Source organism: Papio anubis, chromosome 5, assembly GCF_008728515.1.
Source record: "Papio anubis isolate 15944 chromosome 5, Panubis1.0, whole genome shotgun sequence".
Taxonomy (NCBI): Eukaryota; Metazoa; Chordata; class Mammalia; order Primates; family Cercopithecidae; genus Papio; species Papio anubis.
In genome coordinates this window covers 126,912,145-126,932,064 of record NC_044980.1, presented here as the reverse complement: position 1 = coordinate 126,932,064, position 19,920 = coordinate 126,912,145, and the positions used below count along the sequence as shown (strand labels likewise).

General features: G+C 41.5%; 1 protein-coding gene across 1 annotated transcript; it reads left to right on the top strand.

Annotated features, from left to right (window-relative positions):
* Positions 1 to 236: 236 nt before the first annotated feature.
* Positions 237 to 18,681, top strand: SKP1 (S-phase kinase associated protein 1). Its single transcript, XM_003900102.3, has 6 exons — positions 237 to 415; positions 3,545 to 3,641; positions 9,953 to 10,026; positions 14,267 to 14,410; positions 16,952 to 17,092; positions 17,782 to 18,681. The coding sequence occupies exons 2-6, from the start codon at positions 3,545 to 3,547 to the stop codon at positions 17,815 to 17,817; spliced, it is 492 nt and encodes a 163-aa protein (XP_003900151.1). The 5' UTR covers positions 237 to 415; the 3' UTR covers positions 17,818 to 18,681.
* The last annotated feature ends 1,239 nt before the right edge of the window (positions 18,682 to 19,920 follow it).

Sequence of the window (19,920 nt, the reverse complement as noted above, 5' to 3'; positions counted from 1 at the left end):
TAGCTGGGGTATTTTACTCGGCTTAGGGCGCCCCTGCCTGAAAGACCTTTCTAGGCCAGTCAGGGTTCGGCACCCAGTTGATGAGAGAGCGCGGCGCTTTCAGAGCTAGGGAAAGGCGAAAGCTCTCCCGTTCCCCAACCCCCCGGCCAGCCGCCCCGGCAGCTCCTCGTCGCCTCCCGGCCTGGGCCCGCCCCGCCGTCTTCGGCCTGCTGTCAGGCGATCTCGGCGGCCAGCCCAGCCGCTGTGTGACGCCGCGCGCCCCGGGGTCCTCGGCGCCTGCGCTCTCTCCTATAAAGCAGACGCCGCGCCGCGCCGAGAGGCTGTAGTGGTTTCGTCCTCCGCTTTTCTGTTCCTCCGCTGACGTCTCCTAGCTCTCGTCAGCCTCCCGCCGGCAGTCTCCTTAACACCGAACACCGTGAGTAGCCGCCCACTGAGCTGGAAAGGGTCGTGGCGCCCGGATTGCATGCAGGCTGGCCTCACTGCTGCGGTTTGGGCCTGCCCGCGGCGGGCGGTGACTGGGCCTGGCCTTCTTTCGGGCCCGGTGGATCGTGTTGTCGCCCCCGTTCTTCGGGAGACACCATCAGGTCTCGTTCACCCTCTCCGCCCCCGATTCAGCGAGGCCTGCTCTGGCCGCGCGTCCTCACAGCGCTCCATAAGTGTGAGCCGAACCCCGGGCTGGGCTTTCTCTGCACCGGCCGAGCGTCAGCCGGCGCAGGCTCGGCTGCAAGGCCCAGGCTATGGCCGGGGGCCTCTCTTGGCCTTAAGCCTGCTGTCCCGGGGACCAGGGCGGGGGTGGCGGCGGGGTTGTGAATGGGGGTCCCTTGGCTGTCGTGAGCATGGGCGTGTGTCGGTGTCTGGCTTTTGTTGTGGTCGGGAGGGAGAGCTGCGGTGGTGGTCTGAGGCCGCCCGGTTCCTGGCTGCCATCCTTTCTCCCCCGTGTCTGGCGTCACTAGCTACCCGTCGGTCCTGGCTAACTGTGTGCGGGCGCCGAGTTTCTGCACATAGCCGCCTGTTCCTTCTAAATATTTCTTCGCGTTGTTTTGCTATGACTTGGAGTCGTTGAAATAACTATTGTGATAGCAGATACCATCTTCAGAGTGGTGTGACTTGTAAGAGCTGTGTATAACTTAACTCGAAGTGTCTGGCTTTTAAACAAATAGGATGTCCAGCTGCTTTGGTTCACTTTTAATGGGAACTTCACGTTTGGGTTTTAGGAACATGCATTTTTCCATTAGAGCGTCACAATAGAATGTATCTGTGTCATAGAACAATAGTCTCCTCCACTGTGCAGTCTAAAAAGCAGTGTCAGAATTTCGGGTCACTTAAAACGCAGGGTTTTTTTCCCTTTATGATGTGATAGAACCCACTTTATGCTGGCCATGGAGAATTATTTACAAGTGCAGGAGCCTTTAGGCCTCTTTCTTTAGAATGGAATTGTTTTGAAAACATTTCAAATCAAAATTTCATCCATTATTACTTAAAAATTTTGCACTTTATTCTACTGTAACACTAAAACTTATCTTTTAGTTTAGTATTACCAAGTGCATCGAATTACAGATTTAACCGATTACCTACCTGCTATTTAGTAAGATCTCAACTCCCTTAAGAGTAACCCAATCCACGAATTTGACTATGACTAAGCACTTGAGTTATTTGAAAGAAATATGAAACGGTCGTCTTGCTTTTAGAGTAATTTTATCAACTGCATTGTTAGACTTGTGATTCTGCACTGTTCATTTCAGTACTATCTGATATAAAAATTACATGTTTAAATGTTTTATAATTAAAAATTGGACTCACGTTAAAATATTTTCATTTGGAGATACCTTTTGTTGTTGTCTTGTCACAGGAAGGGTCCTCTACTCTGGGTCCTTCTTCATTGAGCAGGGACAACGGCATTATTGGCAAGCGCTAAGCAACATGGAGAAGCAGACATGTTTGTGAATTGCAAAGTGAAATCTGATTCTCTCCAACCATGGATGAGTGAGAGTAGGATATTTCAGTGGCTGGTTTTAAAACACGCTTTACTTTTTTGCTTCCTTTGCCTAAGAACCTGTTTGCTTTGGGATTGGGGACAATTGTCTCAGAGAAGCTGAATGAATATTTTAACCGATGTAATGGGTCATAAGTCTTTGAACATAAAATGGGTGTGATGCATGTTTTAAATGCCAAATGATACACTTTTGTGAAAATATATGCGATTTTTAATACAACACACCTAGAAAACTTCAGAGGTACCATAAGTTAATAGTGACATCATTGGATTATGAATATTTGAGAAGCATGGGCCTTTTAAAAGTTGTATGTGAATTTTAAGAGGCCTTGAATTAATCTGTACCAGGTATTGCTACTCTTTTGTTGTTTTTCTTTTATGTATGTTTTCTTTTTTAAAAAAAGAATTTGAAGATGGTAAGAAATTGTTGGACTTTTAATTTTAAATTCCTTTTTTTTTTTTTTTTTGCCAGAACTCAAGTCCTTTGAAATTAATTGCTTAACTTTTTTTTTGACACGGAGTCTCGCTCTGCTACCCAGGCTGGAGTACAGCGGCGCGGTCTCGGCTCACTGCAAGCTCTGCCTCCTGGGTTCATGCCATTCTCCTGCCTCAGCCTCCCAAGTAGCTGGGACTACAGGCGCCCACCACCACGCCCGGCTAATTTTTTGTATTTTTGGTAGAGACGGGGTTTCACCATGTTAGCCAGGATGGTCTCGATCTCCTGACCTCGTGATCCACCTGCCTCGGCCTCCCAAAGTGCTGGGATTATAGGCGTGAGCCACCGCGCCTGGCCTAATTGCCTAACTTTTTATGTAAGATTATCTTTTTCCTAGTGACTCATAATTAATCTGAGTTAATAAATGCATTTTCAGAGCAAGTAATAGGTTATTATTATGGAGCTCTTGACAAGAGATCTCAAAGTTGGTCAGTTGGACAGTCAGTACTGAAAGATAAAAAGCGCTCTGAAATGAAGCTTCTTACTAGATTTAGGGAATTGTACTCACATCTGCTTATCTTTAAATCATTTTATTCTCGTGTATATGGTCTTGCATTACCTCAGACATAAATCAGCATATTCTGATTTACTCTCTGGATCTGAACTCATCTTCACAGGTAGGTCTCACTGTGGGGAAAATTTCTGTCTTATTTGGTAGCCTTGTTTATTTTGGACTGACCTTCCTTAGGTTTGCATGTAGTTAATTGTGGCAGTTAACTGCTCAAATGGAGTAGTCCAGTATTCATTGGGAGACGAAAGGCAGGAAGAAAGCAAATACAAATATGTATGTTTTATTAAATTTATACCAATAGTGAGTTCAGTAGGGCAGGCCTTAAAAGCTTCTGTTCCTAGTAGTTATACTTTGAAAAAAGTTAATAGAAATACTTGCAGGCTAACCTGTGAATAACTACTTTCAACAGTGTTTTACAGGATTATGTATTGTAGGTCCTTAGAACTTTGTGGTCAATAAGTTATAGCCTTCTGACGGACTGTAGTTGATGAAATATCATGTAGAACTCTCTCTCAAATTTTACATCTAATGTACTTGTTTTTAGATGCCTTCAATTAAGTTGCAGAGTTCTGATGGAGAGATATTTGAAGTTGATGTGGAAATTGCCAAACAATCTGTGACTATTAAGACCATGTTGGAAGGTAAGTTGATTGGAAAACCTGGATGGGGAGAAATGTGTAATTTGAGATAATTTGTGAATATCAAGTTTATATGAGCAGCAGGCTGTCGTAAGGTGCTTGAGAGTATAAAGAGGTAAAGTTTACATTTTTTTCTTTATAACTTACATTTTTCTGATACAAGTCATCCTTTCTGCATTGTCTGAATTAGTGAGGGTTGTTCTGTAATTAAATGGATAAAATCATAAGGTAATAAACATTGAAGTGATTGCCAAGCCTTAGGCAATGGTTAATTTCTGTTCAAGTAAATTTGAATTCATAAGTTCCAGTGACAGAAATTAAAGTCTTTGGAAAAGAGATACCGTCCTATAATGGTAGCTGAATAGAACACCTTATTTCAGTGAAGGGAGTGAGCTCTGTGGATTGCTGTGTAGATTTTATTTATTTATTTATTCATTCATTCATTCATTCATTCGAGACGGAGTCTCACTCTTGCCCAGGCTGGAGTGCAGTGGTGCAGTCACGGCTCACTGCAGCCTCAACCTTCTGGGCTCAAGCAATCCTCTCACTTCAGCCTCCTGAATAACTGGGAGTACAGGCATGTGCCACCACATCTAGCTGATTTTTTTTGAGACAGATTTTTGCTCTTGTTGCCCAGCCTGAAGTGCGATGGTGTAATCTTGACTCACTGTAACCTCCGTCTCCCTGGTTCAAGCGATTCTCCTGCCTCAGCCTCCCGAATAGCTGGAATTAGAGGCTTGCGCCAGCAAGCCCAACTAATTTTGTATTTTCTTTAGAGACGAGGTTTCTCCATGTTGGTCAGGCTGGTGTCGAACTCCCAACCTCAGGTCATCCGCCCGCCTTGGCCTCCCAAAGTGTTGGGATCACAGGCGTGAGCCACTGTGCCCAGCCCCAGCTGAGTTTTTAATTTTTTTTTTTTTTTTTTTTGAGACGGAGTCTTGCTCTGTTGCCCAGGCTGGAGTGCAAGTGGCATGATCTCAGCTCACTGCAACCTCTGCCTTCCGGGTTCAAGTGATTCTCCTGCCTTAGCCTCCCAAGTAGCTGGGATTACAGGTGCACGCCACCATGCCTGGCTAATTTTTGTATTTTTAGTAGAGACAGGATTTCACCATGTTGGTCAGGCTGGTCTCGAACTCGTGACCTCATGATCTGCCTGCCTGAGCCTCCCAAAGTGCTGGGATTACAGGCGTGAGCCACCATGCCCAGCCTAAATGTTACCCCGGCTGTTCTCACACTTTTGGACTCAAGCCATCCTCCCACCTCAGCACCCCAAAGTACTGGGAAGAGCCACATTACAGGCATGAGCCACTGTGCCAGGCAGAATTTTTTTTTTTTTTTTAAAACAAGCTTTCTCTTTTTGTCATTCCCCTGAAACTGCTACAAAGTATATATGCAGCATGAGGAAGTGAGTTAGAAAACAGTTCTTGAAACTCACTAGTTAATGTAGATCTCTTTTAAGTATTACCAGTGGGGTGATACAAATCAGTGTCTGGAATTGATGAAAAAAACTCAGTAGTATTGAGTGTTCTTTAGTACTTAAATGTCAGAGGTTTTTTATGTAGGGAAGATCAGTAGCTTATAAATACTTAAACGAAGAGAAGGGTTATATGCCAACATTGGTGCTGGTGAAAAGAAGGTAAGTGAGACATGGCCTTTGCCCTTGAAGAACTTATAAACTAGGAGGGAAGCCAGACACAAGGCAAACTTGTCACATGGTGTAATTAGCGCATTAATAAAGTTGCGTGCCAAGTGGCGCCGTGGGAACATCTTGGCTAGTGTTATGCTTCAGTCTTGAAGAGATTGCAGTATGTAGTACTGGTGAGGATATTTCTTCTATTTATTTATTTTTTTGAGGCCGAGTTTTGCTCTTGTTGCCCAGCTTGGTGTGCAGTGGTGCGATCTCAGCTCACTGCCACCTCTGCCTCCGGGGTTCAAGCACTTCTTCTGCCTCAGCCTCCCAGGTAGCTGGGATTACAGGCATGCGCCACCATGCCCAGCTCATTTTGTATTTTTAGTAGAGACGAGGTTTCTCCATGTTAGGCTGGTCTCAAACTCCTGACCTCAGGTGATCCTCCCACCTCAGCCTCCCAATATGTTGGAATTACAGGCGTGAGCCATTAAGCCCAGCCGAGGTGATATTTAAATCCAGTAAAATTAGGATGTTTTGGGAGATCATTCTGAAGTAAAGTAGACAGGGTGTGCTAGGGAAAGTAAAAATAAGGTTTTCAGTTGGGGTGGGATGGAATTGCGATACTGTAGTTGGTAGAGCTGAAAATGGGTTTGAGAGGAATGGAGAAGAAAATGACTTTAAGCTTAAACCATGTTTGAGATTCCTTCAGAAGATCTATGTAGCAGTCTACTAGGTGATTGAGTTTGTGAATATTGGCCCCAGAGTTAGACTGCTAGAGATAAGGAGACTTGTTTTATATATTGGGTTATGGGAGTTTAACTCTGGAAGATGATGATGTTGGAGCTGGGGTGCTAAAGAGTATAGAAGTCAGTAGTAGAGAATTAGTAAAGTAGCATTTGTGTAAGTTAAGGGAAAAGGGAACATTTCTAGGTGACTAGAGTGATTGCCAGATTTATATACTGTATACTGGTCCTTAGAATTTCATAGTTAATAAGTTAGAGGACTTCTAGCTGCAGATACTTAGGTGTGGTAGAGGCAGAAGCTGAATTACAGAGATGTGTCTTCCGTTTTGTTTTTTAAGTGGGTGACATCTGTTTTCTGATAAAAGCTTAGAATTCTCTTTAGTAACTGGTACCAATCATGGTGGCCCTTAAAGTCCTGTATTCTGGTAACTTAAGATAACTTCTACTAAGTTGTAAACTGCTTGGTACATCTCACAGTCACTGTTCATCAAGTACCTATTGAATGAAGAAGTATGTTATGCTCACTAAAAAAAAGTGAAAGTAATCCAAGTGTCCCTAAAAGGCCAGGTGAGTAAGGTTTTATCCAGAAGATGTAGAAACCGATACCTGAATTGCTGCCTGAATACTTTGGCATTGAAAGTGTTCTTTATTTTATCTTGGTGCCTGACACTAATCTGTCCTGTGCTGCTTCAAAGAAGCATTTGCCAAGTTTAAAAACGTAGGGCATCTTGAAGACTTAGCATGCCAACTTTGATCAATGAAGTAAGTGGACTGATAGGCAGTTAGCAACAATTAAATTATTCTTTTACTCCATTGCCTTTGGGAATCAAGTGAATGGTTTTATCTTAAGTACCAATGGCTTACATAAGATTTTAGCCTCTTGAGGACTGGAGTCTTTTGAATTTGGCAACTTACTGCTTTTCTTGTTTTCCATCTGCAGTATCTCTGGTTATGGGTTTTATGTGACTTAGAAAACAAAAATAAAACCTTTTAATCCACAGGACAATCAGAAGTGAGACTCCTGGCACATTTACATGTGGATTAGATGATTAGTTTAGGTCCAGGGTACAGTATCAGGATACAGATATCTTTCAGAAGTCCCTGAAACTGAATAGCTTAAAGGAATGACTGTTGCTATTTGTGCTTTTAGTCTGAAAGCAAAAAATACTGTACATCCTTAGTTTACATGCTGGAGGATTTAAAGAGGATTGCTTGAGCCCAGGAGTTCAAAACCAGCCTGGACAACATAGCAAGACCCTGTCTTTACAAAAAATAAAAAATTAGCTTTATGATCCTTTACAGTCATAAAAGCCTTATTTTTTTATTATTATTATTTTTTGAGATGGAGTTTCACTCTTGTTGCCCAGGCTGGAGTGCAGTGGCACAATCGCGGCTCACTGCAATCTCTGCCTCATGGGTTCGAGCAGTTCTGCTGACTCAGCCTCCCAAGTAGCTGGGATTACAGGCACGTGCCACCATGCCCAGCTTTTTTTTTTTTTTGAGACGGAGTCTCACTCTGTCACCCAGGCTAGAGTGCAGTGGCACAATCTCGGCTCACTGCAACCTCCGCCTCCTGGGTTCAAGTCGTTCTTCTGCCTCAGCCTCCTGACTAGCTGGGATTACAGGCGTGCAGCACCACACCCGGCTAGTTTTTTGTATTTTTAGTAGAGACGGAGTTTCACCGTGTTGGTCAGGCTGGTCTTGAACTCCTGACCTCGTGATCTGCCTGCCTCTGTCTCCCAAAGTGCTAAGATTACAGGCGTGAGCCACCACGCCTGGCCAATTTGTTTGTATTTTTAGTAGAAATGGGGTTTCACCATGTTAGCCAGGCTGGTCTCGAACTCCTGACTTCAGGTGATCCACCCACCTTGGCCTCCCAAAGTACTGGGATTACATGCGTGAGGCACCATGCCTGGCCAAAAGCGTTATTTTTAGTGTGAGTTAAGCCTCGTTCCAAATTACATTTGGATCTAAACAAGCTGGTCTGTATGTTTCCTCTGATATCTTAGTTCTCAAGACCAAAGTATTTTACATTTTATAACTTCTTTCTCTCAGCTGATGAAAAAGATTTCATACTTGTTCAGGAAAGACATAAGCGACTTGTTCCACACAGAGCTTTACATGAGACATTGTCATTTTACAGTTTCACTCTAAGCTGAGATAGGATCAGGGATAGGCATTGGTGGGAGGAAGAAGAGAGGGGAGATGAGTGAATCCATCCATGCAAGATGACATGAATTATTTTTGAATCTACTCTCATCTTTACCGCTCCACTGGAACTGCTTGTAAATAAAGCTCAGTGAACCCCATGTCATCAAGTGCATTGTCTGTTTTCAGTTCTTATCTAGACCTGTTGACATTATTTGATGCTTGATTATTCCCCTCTTCACTTGGTTCCTAAAATTCCACTTAGTACTTACCTCACACCCTTCTGTCTTCCAGTCTTTAAAGCCTCAGGGCTTCATCTTTGGACCTCTTCACTATATCTATACACATCCATTTGCTTGAGCATAGTGTCATAGCATTATAAACCATCTATACACCAATTCCCAAACTTACTTACAGTTCTGATTTCTTCTCTTGATTTCTGGACTTGAACATACAACTGCCCTTGGATATCTAATATTTTACGTTTAGGAAACTAGAGCTCTTGCTCCTCTCTTCCTAAAAATAATAGTTCCTCTGACAGCCTTCCCCTTATCAATTGGTGGCAACTTCATCCTTTTCATGCCATAAACCTTAGTGTTAACTCTTTTCACATTCTACTTGCCTTCTGTTGGCAAATTCTATTGTCTCTACTTTCAAAATGCAGACAGAATTAGGTCATTTCTTACCACCTCCTTAGCTACAAACCTTGTCCAGGCTATCATCTTGTGCCTGGATTATTGATAGCCCCATAATTGTGTCCCTTAACTGATGTTCTTTAACTTCCTTACACATAATATTAACTCTTTCTCATATATCCTGTTGAAAAAAAGCGATTTCTATTTTTATTCGGATAATTTTTTTTTAACCTAGTTTAAAAACTTTAATCTTGGGATCATACCATTATGTTTGGAGCTGCCTGCCTTGTTTTTGTCAGTGGCTGCATGATTGTGTGTGTGTGTGTGTATATGTGTGTGTGTGTATTTTTAGTGTTTTTAGTGTGTGTATGTATACACACATCTGTGGGTTTCAGATTTGAATAGATCGACATTTTATTAACTGTAATAGTTTTCATTATTTTACTTTTTAAAATACAGTTCATCTGGAGAATTTGATGTAAAGGGGTAAGGAAAGGATCCATCTTTAATTTTTTCAGATGGCTGCCCAGTCATTCAAGCCCAACTTACTAAATCACTTTTCCTCCTAATTAAGAACTTTTAAAAATGTAATATTCCTTTATTTGTCTACTCACACAAGTTTATGTAGTTTTGGGTGGTTTTATGGACTCCATCTTTAGGAGCCACCGATTTTTAAATGCTCCTAAGAGAGCTGTTCTAAGTAAAGTCCTTTTTATATTCTTTCAGACATGTCTTAAAAGTTACAGTCGTCCCTTGGTATCCATGGGGGATTGGTTTTAGGACACCCCTGTGGATACCAAAATCCACCAATACTCAAGTCCCTTATAATAGTATAGTGTTGCCATATAACATATGCACATCACCTTGTATACTTAAAATCCTCTCTAGATTACTTACAATACCAAATACAATGTAAATGCTATGTAAGTAGTTTTTATACTGTATTTAGGGAATAATGACAAGGAAACAAGTCTACATGTTTAGTGCAGACACAGCCATCCATTTTTTTTCCCAATATGTTCGATCTGTGGTTGGTTGAATCCACAGATGTAGAACTCATGGATATGGGGGCTGACTCTTATGTTTTGAGACATAGCTTGGTTGGTATAAGTATTATAATGGAATTAGGAAATAGAAATTTTCTTCTGGTTTTCTTAGATTTGGGAATGGATGATGAAGGAGATGATGACCCAGTTCCTCTACCAAATGTGAATGCAGCAATATTAAAAAAGGTAAGGTCTTTAAAGAGTTTAAGTTTCTTCTGCTTAATATATAACACTAATTGATTAATATAAGTAATTCAACAATCTATGTTAGAATTTACTGCTTAAAATTACTTTTAAATTTGAATGTTCTTAAACACTTACTTGAGTGATGTTTATATGTTCTTAAAATATACAGAAAAAAGTTCTATCTGCTTTCTTGCCAGTTGACTATTGTCATTTATTGGGCATCTGTACTGTATATACCTATGCAAACACTTCTCTAGGAAGGATGATCTACATGTAGAATATCTGGATCACAGGTTGGCTTATATACCTAAATTTTGGTAGATATTGTTAAATAGTCTTCTGTAAAGATACCACTTCTAGAGCATGGTGGAATTGAATCGTGACTATCTTTCTTAGATTTATAATTTTGAAATGGCTAAAGTCGTAAGAAAGGAATATGTAACACTTTGTTCCCATTTCTGTCCTTATCTATTCCAGTCCCCTTTCCGGTAGCAGTTTATCCTTTTAGTATTTGTAATACAGGTATTAACAAGTAAGTGTGTTTCTCCCCGCACCCCCCCCCCCCTTTTTTTTTTTTTTTTTTTGAGACCAGAGTCTTGCTCTGTTGCCAGGTTGGAGTGCAGTGACGTGATCTCGGCTCACTGCAACCTCTGCCTCCTGAGTAGCTGGGACTACAGGTGCACACCACCATGCCCAGCTAATTTTTGTATTTTTAGTAGAGACGGGGTTTCACCATGTTGGCCAGGATGGTTTTGATCTCTTGACCTCGTGATCTGCCCCCCTCGGCCTCCCAAAGTGCTGGGATTACAGGCGTGAGCCACCGCACCCAGCCTTTTCCCCCATTCTTAAGGTAGCAAACTATACATTTCTATGTTTGTTCATTTGTTTTTTTTCCATATAACAAAATGAAAGGTGGTTTGTGTGTTTTTTTTTTTTTTGGTTTGAGATGGAGTCTCGCCCTGTGGCCCAGGCTGGAGTGCAGTGGTGTGATCTCAGCTCACTGCAGCCTCTGCCTTCTGGGTTCAAGTAATTCTCCCTGCCTCAGCCTCCTGAATAGCTGGGATTACAGACACCCACCACCACGCCAGCTAATTTTTGTTTTTTTTTAGTAGAGACAGGTTTTCACCATGTTGCCAGGTTGGTCTCCAACTCCTGACCTCAGGTGATCTCCCTGCCTTGGCCTCCCAAAGTGCTGGGATTACAGGTGGAGCCACCATGCCCAGCCAACCTGAATTTTTTTGTTTGTTTGGTTTTTTTTTTTTTTTTTTTTTTTGATCTCACTCTGTTGCCCATGCAGGAGAGCAGTGGCACAATTTCGGCTCACTACAACCTCCACCTTCCAGGTTCAAGCAATTCTCCTGCCTCAGCCTCCCAAGTAGCTGGGATTACAGGCACTTGCCACCATGCCCGGCTAATTTTTGTATTTTTTAGTAGAGATGGGGTTTCACTGTGTTGGTCAGTGAATTCCTGACCTTGTGATCTGCCCACCTTGGCCTCCCAAAGTGCTGGGATTATAGGCGTGAGCCATTGCACCTGGCCTTTTTTTTTTTTCTGAGACAGAGTCTCACTTTGTCGCCCAGGCTGGAGTGCAGTGGCACGATCTCAGCTTACTGCAACCTCTGCCTCTTGGGTTCAAGTGATTTTCCTGCCTCATCCCCTCGAGTAGCTGGGATTACAGGCACCCGCTACCATGCCCAGCTAATTTTTTTATTTTTGTAGAGACTTCCTGGCGCCACCCATTGTGAACCTAGGCATTAGTTTCTTATATATCCTTTTAAGAGTTTTTTATGTTTAAATTTTTATTTTTTGTTAGTAGTGGTAGTGATTTTTTTTTTTTTTTTTTTTTGACAGAATGTCACACTCTTGCCCAGGTTGGAGTGCAGTGGCACAGTCATGGCTCACTACAGCGTTAACCTCCTGGGCTCAAGTGATTCTCTTGCCTCAACCTTCTGAGTAGCTGGGATCATCGGTGTGCACAACCACTCCTATCTCATTTTTGTATTTTTTATAGAGACAGGGTTTCACCATGTTACCCAGGCTGGTCTTGAACTTCTGGGCTCAACTAAGTCACCCACCTCGGCCTCCCAAAGTGCTAGGATTACAGGTGTGAGCCACAGTGTCCAGCCTATTATTACTACCATCATCATTTTTTGTAGAGATGGGGTCTCTCTATATTGCCCAGGAGGCTAGTCTTGAACTTCTGGCCTTAAGCAGTCATCCTGCCTCAGCCTCCAAAAGTGCTGGGATTACAAGTATGAGCCACTGCACCCAAGTTTAGAGTGTTTTAAATGCCTGGATAAGCAAATATTAATTGACATTTGTTTCTTTTCTTATATAAGTGGAATGCTACTTAAGAAGCTATTATTTATTTCATTAAAAACCCTTAGCTGGTCGCGGTGGCTCATGCCTGTAATCCCAGCACTTGGGAGGCCAAGGCGGGTGGATCATCTGAGGTCAGGAGTTCGAGACCAACCTGGCCAACTAAAAATATTAAAAAAAATTAGCTGGGCATTGTGGCAGGTACCTGTAATCCCAGCTACTGAGGAGGCCGAGGCAGAATTGCTCGAACCCAAGAGGTGGAGGTTGCGGTGAGCCAAGATAGCGCCATTGCACTCCAGCCTGGGCAACAAGAGTGAAACTCCGTCTCAAAATTAAAACAAAAACAAAAACCTTTTGCTGGCCAGGCACGGTGGCTCATACTTGTAATCCCAACACTTTGGGAGAGCAAGGTGGGTGAATTGCTTGAGTTCAGGAGTTTGCAACATGATGAAACGTTATGTCTACAGAAACAAAATACAAAAATGAGCCAGGCTACTCGGGAGGCTGAGGTGGGAGGATCGCTCAAGCACAGGAGGTCGAGTGAGCCATGATCAGGGCACTGCATTCCAGCCTGGGTGACACAGTGAGACCTTGTCTCAAAAACAAACAAAAAACCCATTGCTTGGCTTTTCCTTATTGAAATTGTTTTCTTTTTTTTTTTTTTTTTGTATCCTGGCAGTATAATTTCTTGACCCTGTCATTTTCTCTCAGCATTGTTTATTCCTCCAATATTTTGCTATGAAAAAGTTTTAACCATACAGAAAAATTGAAAGAATTTTTGTCACAGTAGACACCCATGTAGCCACTGCCTAGATTCTACAACTGAAAACACTTTCAGTATTGATTTTGGTCTTTATGCTGGTATGTATAGTCTAGGTAATCAGCTTCCTGAAACTTTATGAAGTAATTATTCTCCTATTAAGGGAATTTTGGGGGCTTTTCCTGCTTTGTTCCTACACCAAATAGTCTTACACATGTGTCTGGGGTATTTGGAATTTCCTGGTTACAATATATATACATATTCAGTTTTAACTGAGGAGTGCTGGATTAGCTTTCAAAGGGGTTATACCAGTTTATACTCTCTATAGAGTTCGTGTTTCCTTTCCACTGTTGCCCAACAATTAGTATCAGTTTCTTGATTTTTTTCAATCTAGAGAAGTATCCATAGTGTTAGTTTTGCTTCTGGTAAAGTTGAGTGTTCCTTATGTTTGGCCTTTCAGATTTCATTTATTGCCTGTACATATTATTAACCCATTTCTCTATAATGATTTTTTTTTTTTTTTTTTGAGACAGAGTCTGGCTCTGTCGCCCAGGCTGGAGTGCAGTGGCCGGATCTCAGCTCACTGCAGGCTCCGCCTCCCGGGTTTACGCCATTCTCCTGCCTCAGCCTCCCGAGTAGCTGGGACTATAGGCGCCTACCACCTTGCCCGGCTAGTTTTTTGTATTTTTTTTTTTTTAGTAGAGACAGGGTTTCACCGTGTTAGCCAGGATGGTCTCCATCTCCTGAGCTCGTGATCCGCCCGTCTCGGCCTCCCAAAGTGCTGGGATTACAGGCTTGAGCCACCGCGCCCGGCCTCTATAATGATTTTTTAAACATTTTATATTCTCGGCTAATCATTGTACATACTGCAGGTGTCTTCCAGTCATTGTCCTGTCTAACTTTTCTTTTTGCATAGAAGCTTTTTAATGTAGTCAAGTACAGTACTCTGTCAGCATGGCTTGCTTTTATCTAATAAGATCTTTTCCCTTCTAGGGTTATAAAGATTCTTCATTTTTGCTTTTCAAGCTTGGCTGTTAATGGCTCAAGTCAACCTCTAGCTAGTTATTATTCCAGTATAGGGATAAGTTGTCCCAGCAGTGATTCGAATGAGTACCTTGTGACAAAATGCCACAGAGGAATAAAACTTTTTTGTTGTTGTAGGTCATTCAGTGGTGTACCCACCACAAGGATGACCCTCCTCCTCCTGAAGATGATGAGAACAAAGAAAAGCGAACAGACGATATCCCTGTTTGGGACCAAGAATTCCTGAAAGTTGACCAAGGAACACTTTTTGAACTCATTCTGGTAAGTTTTTAACGTGTAAGATAGCTCTATTCCAGAGCCTTTAAACACTTCTTATAGATTTAAAATTTGCTAACTTCATTGACACTGAATTTTAATACTCTCTAAATTCAAATGTAATGCCATATTTAAATCCACATGTCAGTAACACACTAAATGTAAATGGTCTCAACACAGCTAAAAGGCAGAAATTACCAGATCAGAAAAGCAAGCTTAGCTATGCTGTCTATAAGAAACCCACTTTAGGCCGGGCGCGGTGGCTCAAGCCTGTAATCCCAGCATTTTGGGAGGCTGAGACGGGCGGATCATGAGGTCAGGAGATCGAGACCATCCTGGCCTACACGGTGAAACCCCGTCTCTACTAAAAAATACAAAAAACTAGCCGGGCGAGGTGGCGGGCGCCTGTAGTCCCAGCTACTCGGGAGGCTGAGGCAGGAGAATGGCGTAAACCCGGGAGGCGGAGCTTGCAGTGAGCTGAGATCTGGTCACTGCACTCCAACCTGGACGACAGAGCGAGACTCCGTCTCAAAAAAAAAAAAAAAGAAACCCACTTTAAATATATAGACACAACTAGGTTTAAAGAATGGAAGAAGATACACTACACTAACACAAGTCAAAAGAAAGGTGGAGTAACTATATTAAAATAGGTTTGGAGGGAAAGAATATTACCAGGGTTAAAGAGGATTATTTCATATTGATAAGGGGATCAGTTTTTTAAAAAGACGTAACAGTTATAAATGTTTATCTGCCTAGAAGCGGAACTTCCAAGTGAAACAAAACCCAGTAGAACTCAAAGAAGTCCACAAAGTGACAATCATAGAGATTTCAGCACCTCTCTCAGTTAATATAACTAGACAGAAATCAGGATAACTTGATATAACACTATTGACCAAATTGTCTTAATGGACATTTATAAAACATTATATATATATATATATTTTTTTGAGACAGAGTTTCACTCTTGTCACACAGGCTGTGTTGCAGTGGTGTGATTTTGGCTCACTGCAACCTCCACCTCCCGGGTTCAAGCGATTCTCCTGCCTTAGCCTTATGAGTAGCTGAGATTACAGGCATGAGCCATCACACCTAGCTAATTTTTTATATTTTTAGTAGAGATGGGGTTTCATCATGCTGGCCAGGCTGGTCTCGAGCTCCTAGCCTCAAGTGATCCACCCGCCTCGCCCTCCCAAGTGTCGGGATTATAGGTGTGAGCCACTGCGCCTGGCTGAGACTTGTTTTATGGCCCAGGACATGGTCTGTCTTGGTAATATACACTTGAAAAGAATATGTATTCTGCTATCATTACATATAATGTTTTAGGCTGGGCACAGTGGCTCACACCTGTAATCCCAGCACTTTAGGAGGCCGAGGCGGGAGGATCACGAGGTCAGGAAATCGAGACCATCTTGGCTAACATGGTGAAATCCCGTCTCTACTAAAAATACAAAAAATTAGCCGGGCGTGGTGGCAGGCTTCTGTAGTCTCAGCTGCTTGGAGGCTGTGGAGAATGGCGTGAACCCGGGAGGTGGAGCTTGCAGTGAGCCAAGATCGCTCCACCGCCCTCCAGTGACAGAGCCAGAGTCCCGTCTCAAAAATAAAATAAATTAGCTGGGTGTGGAGGCACGCACCTGTAATCCCACCTACTTGGGAGACTGAGGCAAGAGAATCGGCTGAACCTGGGAGGTGCAGGTTGCAGTAAGCTGAGATCATGCCACTGAATTCCAGCCTGGGTGACAGAGTGAGATGGTGTCTCAAAAAAAAAAAAGTCTATCGTAAAAGGATTCAAGTCATACAAAGTTTGTCTTCTGACTGCAATGGAATTAGAAATCACAAACAGAAAGATATCTGGAAAAATCTGCAACTACTTTTAAACTAACACATTTGCAGGTAAGCTACGGGTCAAAGAAGAAATAGAAAGTATTTTGAGCTGAATGGAAATAAAACATATGAAAAATCTGTGAGATGCTGCTAAAGAATTACTTAGAAGGAAACTGATGGAATGAAATACCTATATTATTAGAAAGGAAAAAAGTTTCAGATTGGTGATCTAAGCTTCCACCTTAAACTAGTAAAGGATGAAATTAAACAGAAAAATGAGAATATTAAAGGGCAGAAATCAATGAAATAGAAAACAGGTAAACAATAAAGTCAATGAAACCAAAACCTGTTTTTTAAAAAGAGATCAATAAAGTGTAGTGCTTTAACTGCTTATGTTTGAACTCTTTAAGCGTGGACAAATATTTTTGCCAAGACCTGATGTGGTATTTGTGTGCATGTGTACACACATACACAACAGTAGTGGCTGTTATTTAACATTTGAGCTAGTATAGTTTGGTTAAGGAAGCATAGGGACGCAACATTATAGAGGTGTAACAAAGAAGGTCACATAAAAGTCTTTCACAGAAGAACTTAAGAGTGATTTATTCTCCCTTTAAGTTAAAATTAGCATTTTCAGCTTTATTAGATATGGAATGTCAATCATTAACTTTGGATTTAGTTTAAAACATCAAGTATACTTTAAGGAAAACAACTGTCTCTTTACAGGCTGCAAACTACTTAGACATCAAAGGTTTGCTTGATGTTACATGCAAGACTGTTGCCAATATGATCAAGGGGAAGACTCCTGAGGAGATTCGCAAGACCTTCAATATCAAAAATGACTTTACTGAAGAGGAGGAAGCCCAGGTAGGTAGCACAAAGTTTTGTCTTTGATCACATGCTCTTAAAAAGGGACTAACACCTATAACATGCCAGGAAAAGAGGTGACTGTATCAAGTAGTCTTGATACTTCAGGGATAATATGTACTTTATGTGTCTTAAACATATTCTTACTGGTCTGTCTTTATGAATCTGAACACTTAGGTGATACTGCATTTTAAGCATAAGAACAATTAGTTTTCAATGAGAAGAGCTCTTGTTACTGTATTAACAGTTACTAGTTTTGGCACCTGCAACTTTCTGTATAGACCATACATATCTGACTTCAGAAAAGCAAGCCCTATAGAGAAGTATATGCTAGGGTACTTTAGAGTAACTTAATGAGGGGAGGAAATGAAATAATAGATCAGAATGATTTTGTTGACATGACTACAGACTGAAATTATGTGACTGAATTAACTGAATTTGCTCTGTCAACTTTAGTAAATTGCCCATTGCCTTTGCTTTGTTCATAATTTCAGCAGGGCAGAATAAAAACCGTGGGAGGCAAAAAAAGGATATCCGGAAATATAGTCTTAATCTGATGTTATTCTAATTTTCCATGGGTTCTCAGTTCTGACTCAACTCACTGGCTATTGATGAATCAGTAGGTAGTATTTTAAGTCTTAGGAAAGACTACTCAAGTTAAGGTACTTCCTTATATTCATCTCTTTTAGGTACGCAAAGAGAACCAGTGGTGTGAAGAGAAGTGAAATGTTGTGCCTGACACTATAACACTGTAAGGATTGTTCCAAATACTAGTTGCACTGCTCTGTTTATAATTGTTAATATTAGACAAACAGTAGACAAATGCAGCAGCAAGTCAATTGTATTAGCAGACTATTGTCCTCATTGCATGTGTAGTTTGAGTATAGATTCCAAACCTATGGCTGAGTTTCTTCTAGTATGATCGAAAGTTTCTTTTTTCTTTGCTCTGAATAAAACTGAACTGTGGGTTCTCTATAAGTGGCATTTTGGGCTTTCCCTCTTTTTTGTAAAGCAATTTCTGCCTAGTTTATTGTCCAGTTAACTTTAGTGACCTTTTGAAAGTTGGCATTGTAAATAAAACAAGTTGCAAAAAAGTTTTTTGGAATAGAATTAACAAAATATTCTCTTTATTCATGAGTTGGAAACTGGAAAAAGGCTTCTTGAGGTAAATGTTCTGAGTGGAATTACTAGGATGTCTTCCAGCCTCCTGCAGTCAAGGAGTACCACTGTATTGATTAGCCTGTATGTAGCAGGGCTCCCTTCATTGCATCCGAGGACTTGTTTTCTTTTTCTTTAATTTTATTTTTAATCCTCTTAGTTTTAAATATATTGCCCAGAGACTCAGTTACTACCTAGTTTGTGGGTTTTTGGGAGAAATGTAACTGGACAGTTTGTTAGCTTTTCAATTAAAAAAGACACTTAACCCATGTGGGATGTCATCTTTTTATAATCAGTGTTCCCATGTGGGGAAAATTATTCACACTACTTGCATGTAAAAAATAATTTAACTTTTATCATTAAAATATGTGGTAAAACCCAGAAAGCATCCATCATGAATGCAAGATACTTTCAATAAAAAGTAAGTTATATAGTAGGTAGTTAAGTTTGCTTTTGTGGACTTAAATGTGTCTCTTCACTTAAATGGGTTGAATGTGTATATATATTTGTTTAGCTTGAAAAGAGTTCATATCCTAGCTCACTGGAGGCTGCTGACATAACCATAACTTCTGTCCCTTCTAATTGTCATTTATATGCCTAACTGGAGCTAGTACTTTAATTTTTTTTTTTTTTTTTGAGACGGAGTCTCACTCTGTCGCCCAGGCTGGAGTGCAGTGGCACGATCTCAGTTCACTGCAAGCTCCGCCTCCCAGGTTCCCGCCATTCTCCTGCCTCAGCCTCCCGAGTAGCTGGGACTACAGGCGCCCGCCACCTCGCCCGGCTAGTTTTTGTATTTTTTAGTAGAGACGGGGTTTCACCGTGTTCGCCAGGATGGTCTCGATCTCCTGACCTCGTGATCCGCCCATCTCAGCCTCCCAAAGTGCTGGGATTACAGGCTTGAGTCACCGCGCCCAGCCGTACTTTAATTCTTAACACATTACTCTGTCATTGTTTCCAGCTTCTCTCCTACAATAGAATGAAGTTTTTTTATGGCTTGAGATGGCTCACAAATTTTGATTTTTTTTTTCTTCCTTGTGCTCCCTTTTTTTCTCCTTCCTTTTCCAGTTGACATCTATATTCGTATGTAATCTTGTTTTCTCTTCACATTCACTGAATTGTTGAGGCTCAGATCATCCCTTGACAGTAGTTTGCCTTCATCTCACCTTTCATTTGTCCCAGATTCACCTAAGTCCCATATGTTGTCTCACTTAATTCCAATTTGTTGTCTGTACAAGAGATAGGAAACTATGTGTGTGGGTCAAATCAGGCCCATAGCCTGTTTTTGTAGTCTTTGAGCTAAAAATGGTTTTTGCATTGTAAAGGGTTGTTTAAAATACACACACACACACACACACACACACACACACAAACTGTATTTGACCAAAAAGTAACATACACACACACACACACACACAGAAACTGTATTTGACCAAAAAGTAACATACACACACACACACACACACACACACACACACACACACACACAGAAACTGTATTTGACCAAAAAGTAACATACACACACACACACAGAAACTGTATTTGACCAACCAAAGTAACATACTTTTGGATTCCTGGTTCCCATTACTCTTAGGAGATAAGCTTGTTTTCTCTTTGTCCTGGCTTTAGTGGGAAAGGTAGCAGTGTACAGTCCTAGCTGAATTGTCTCATCT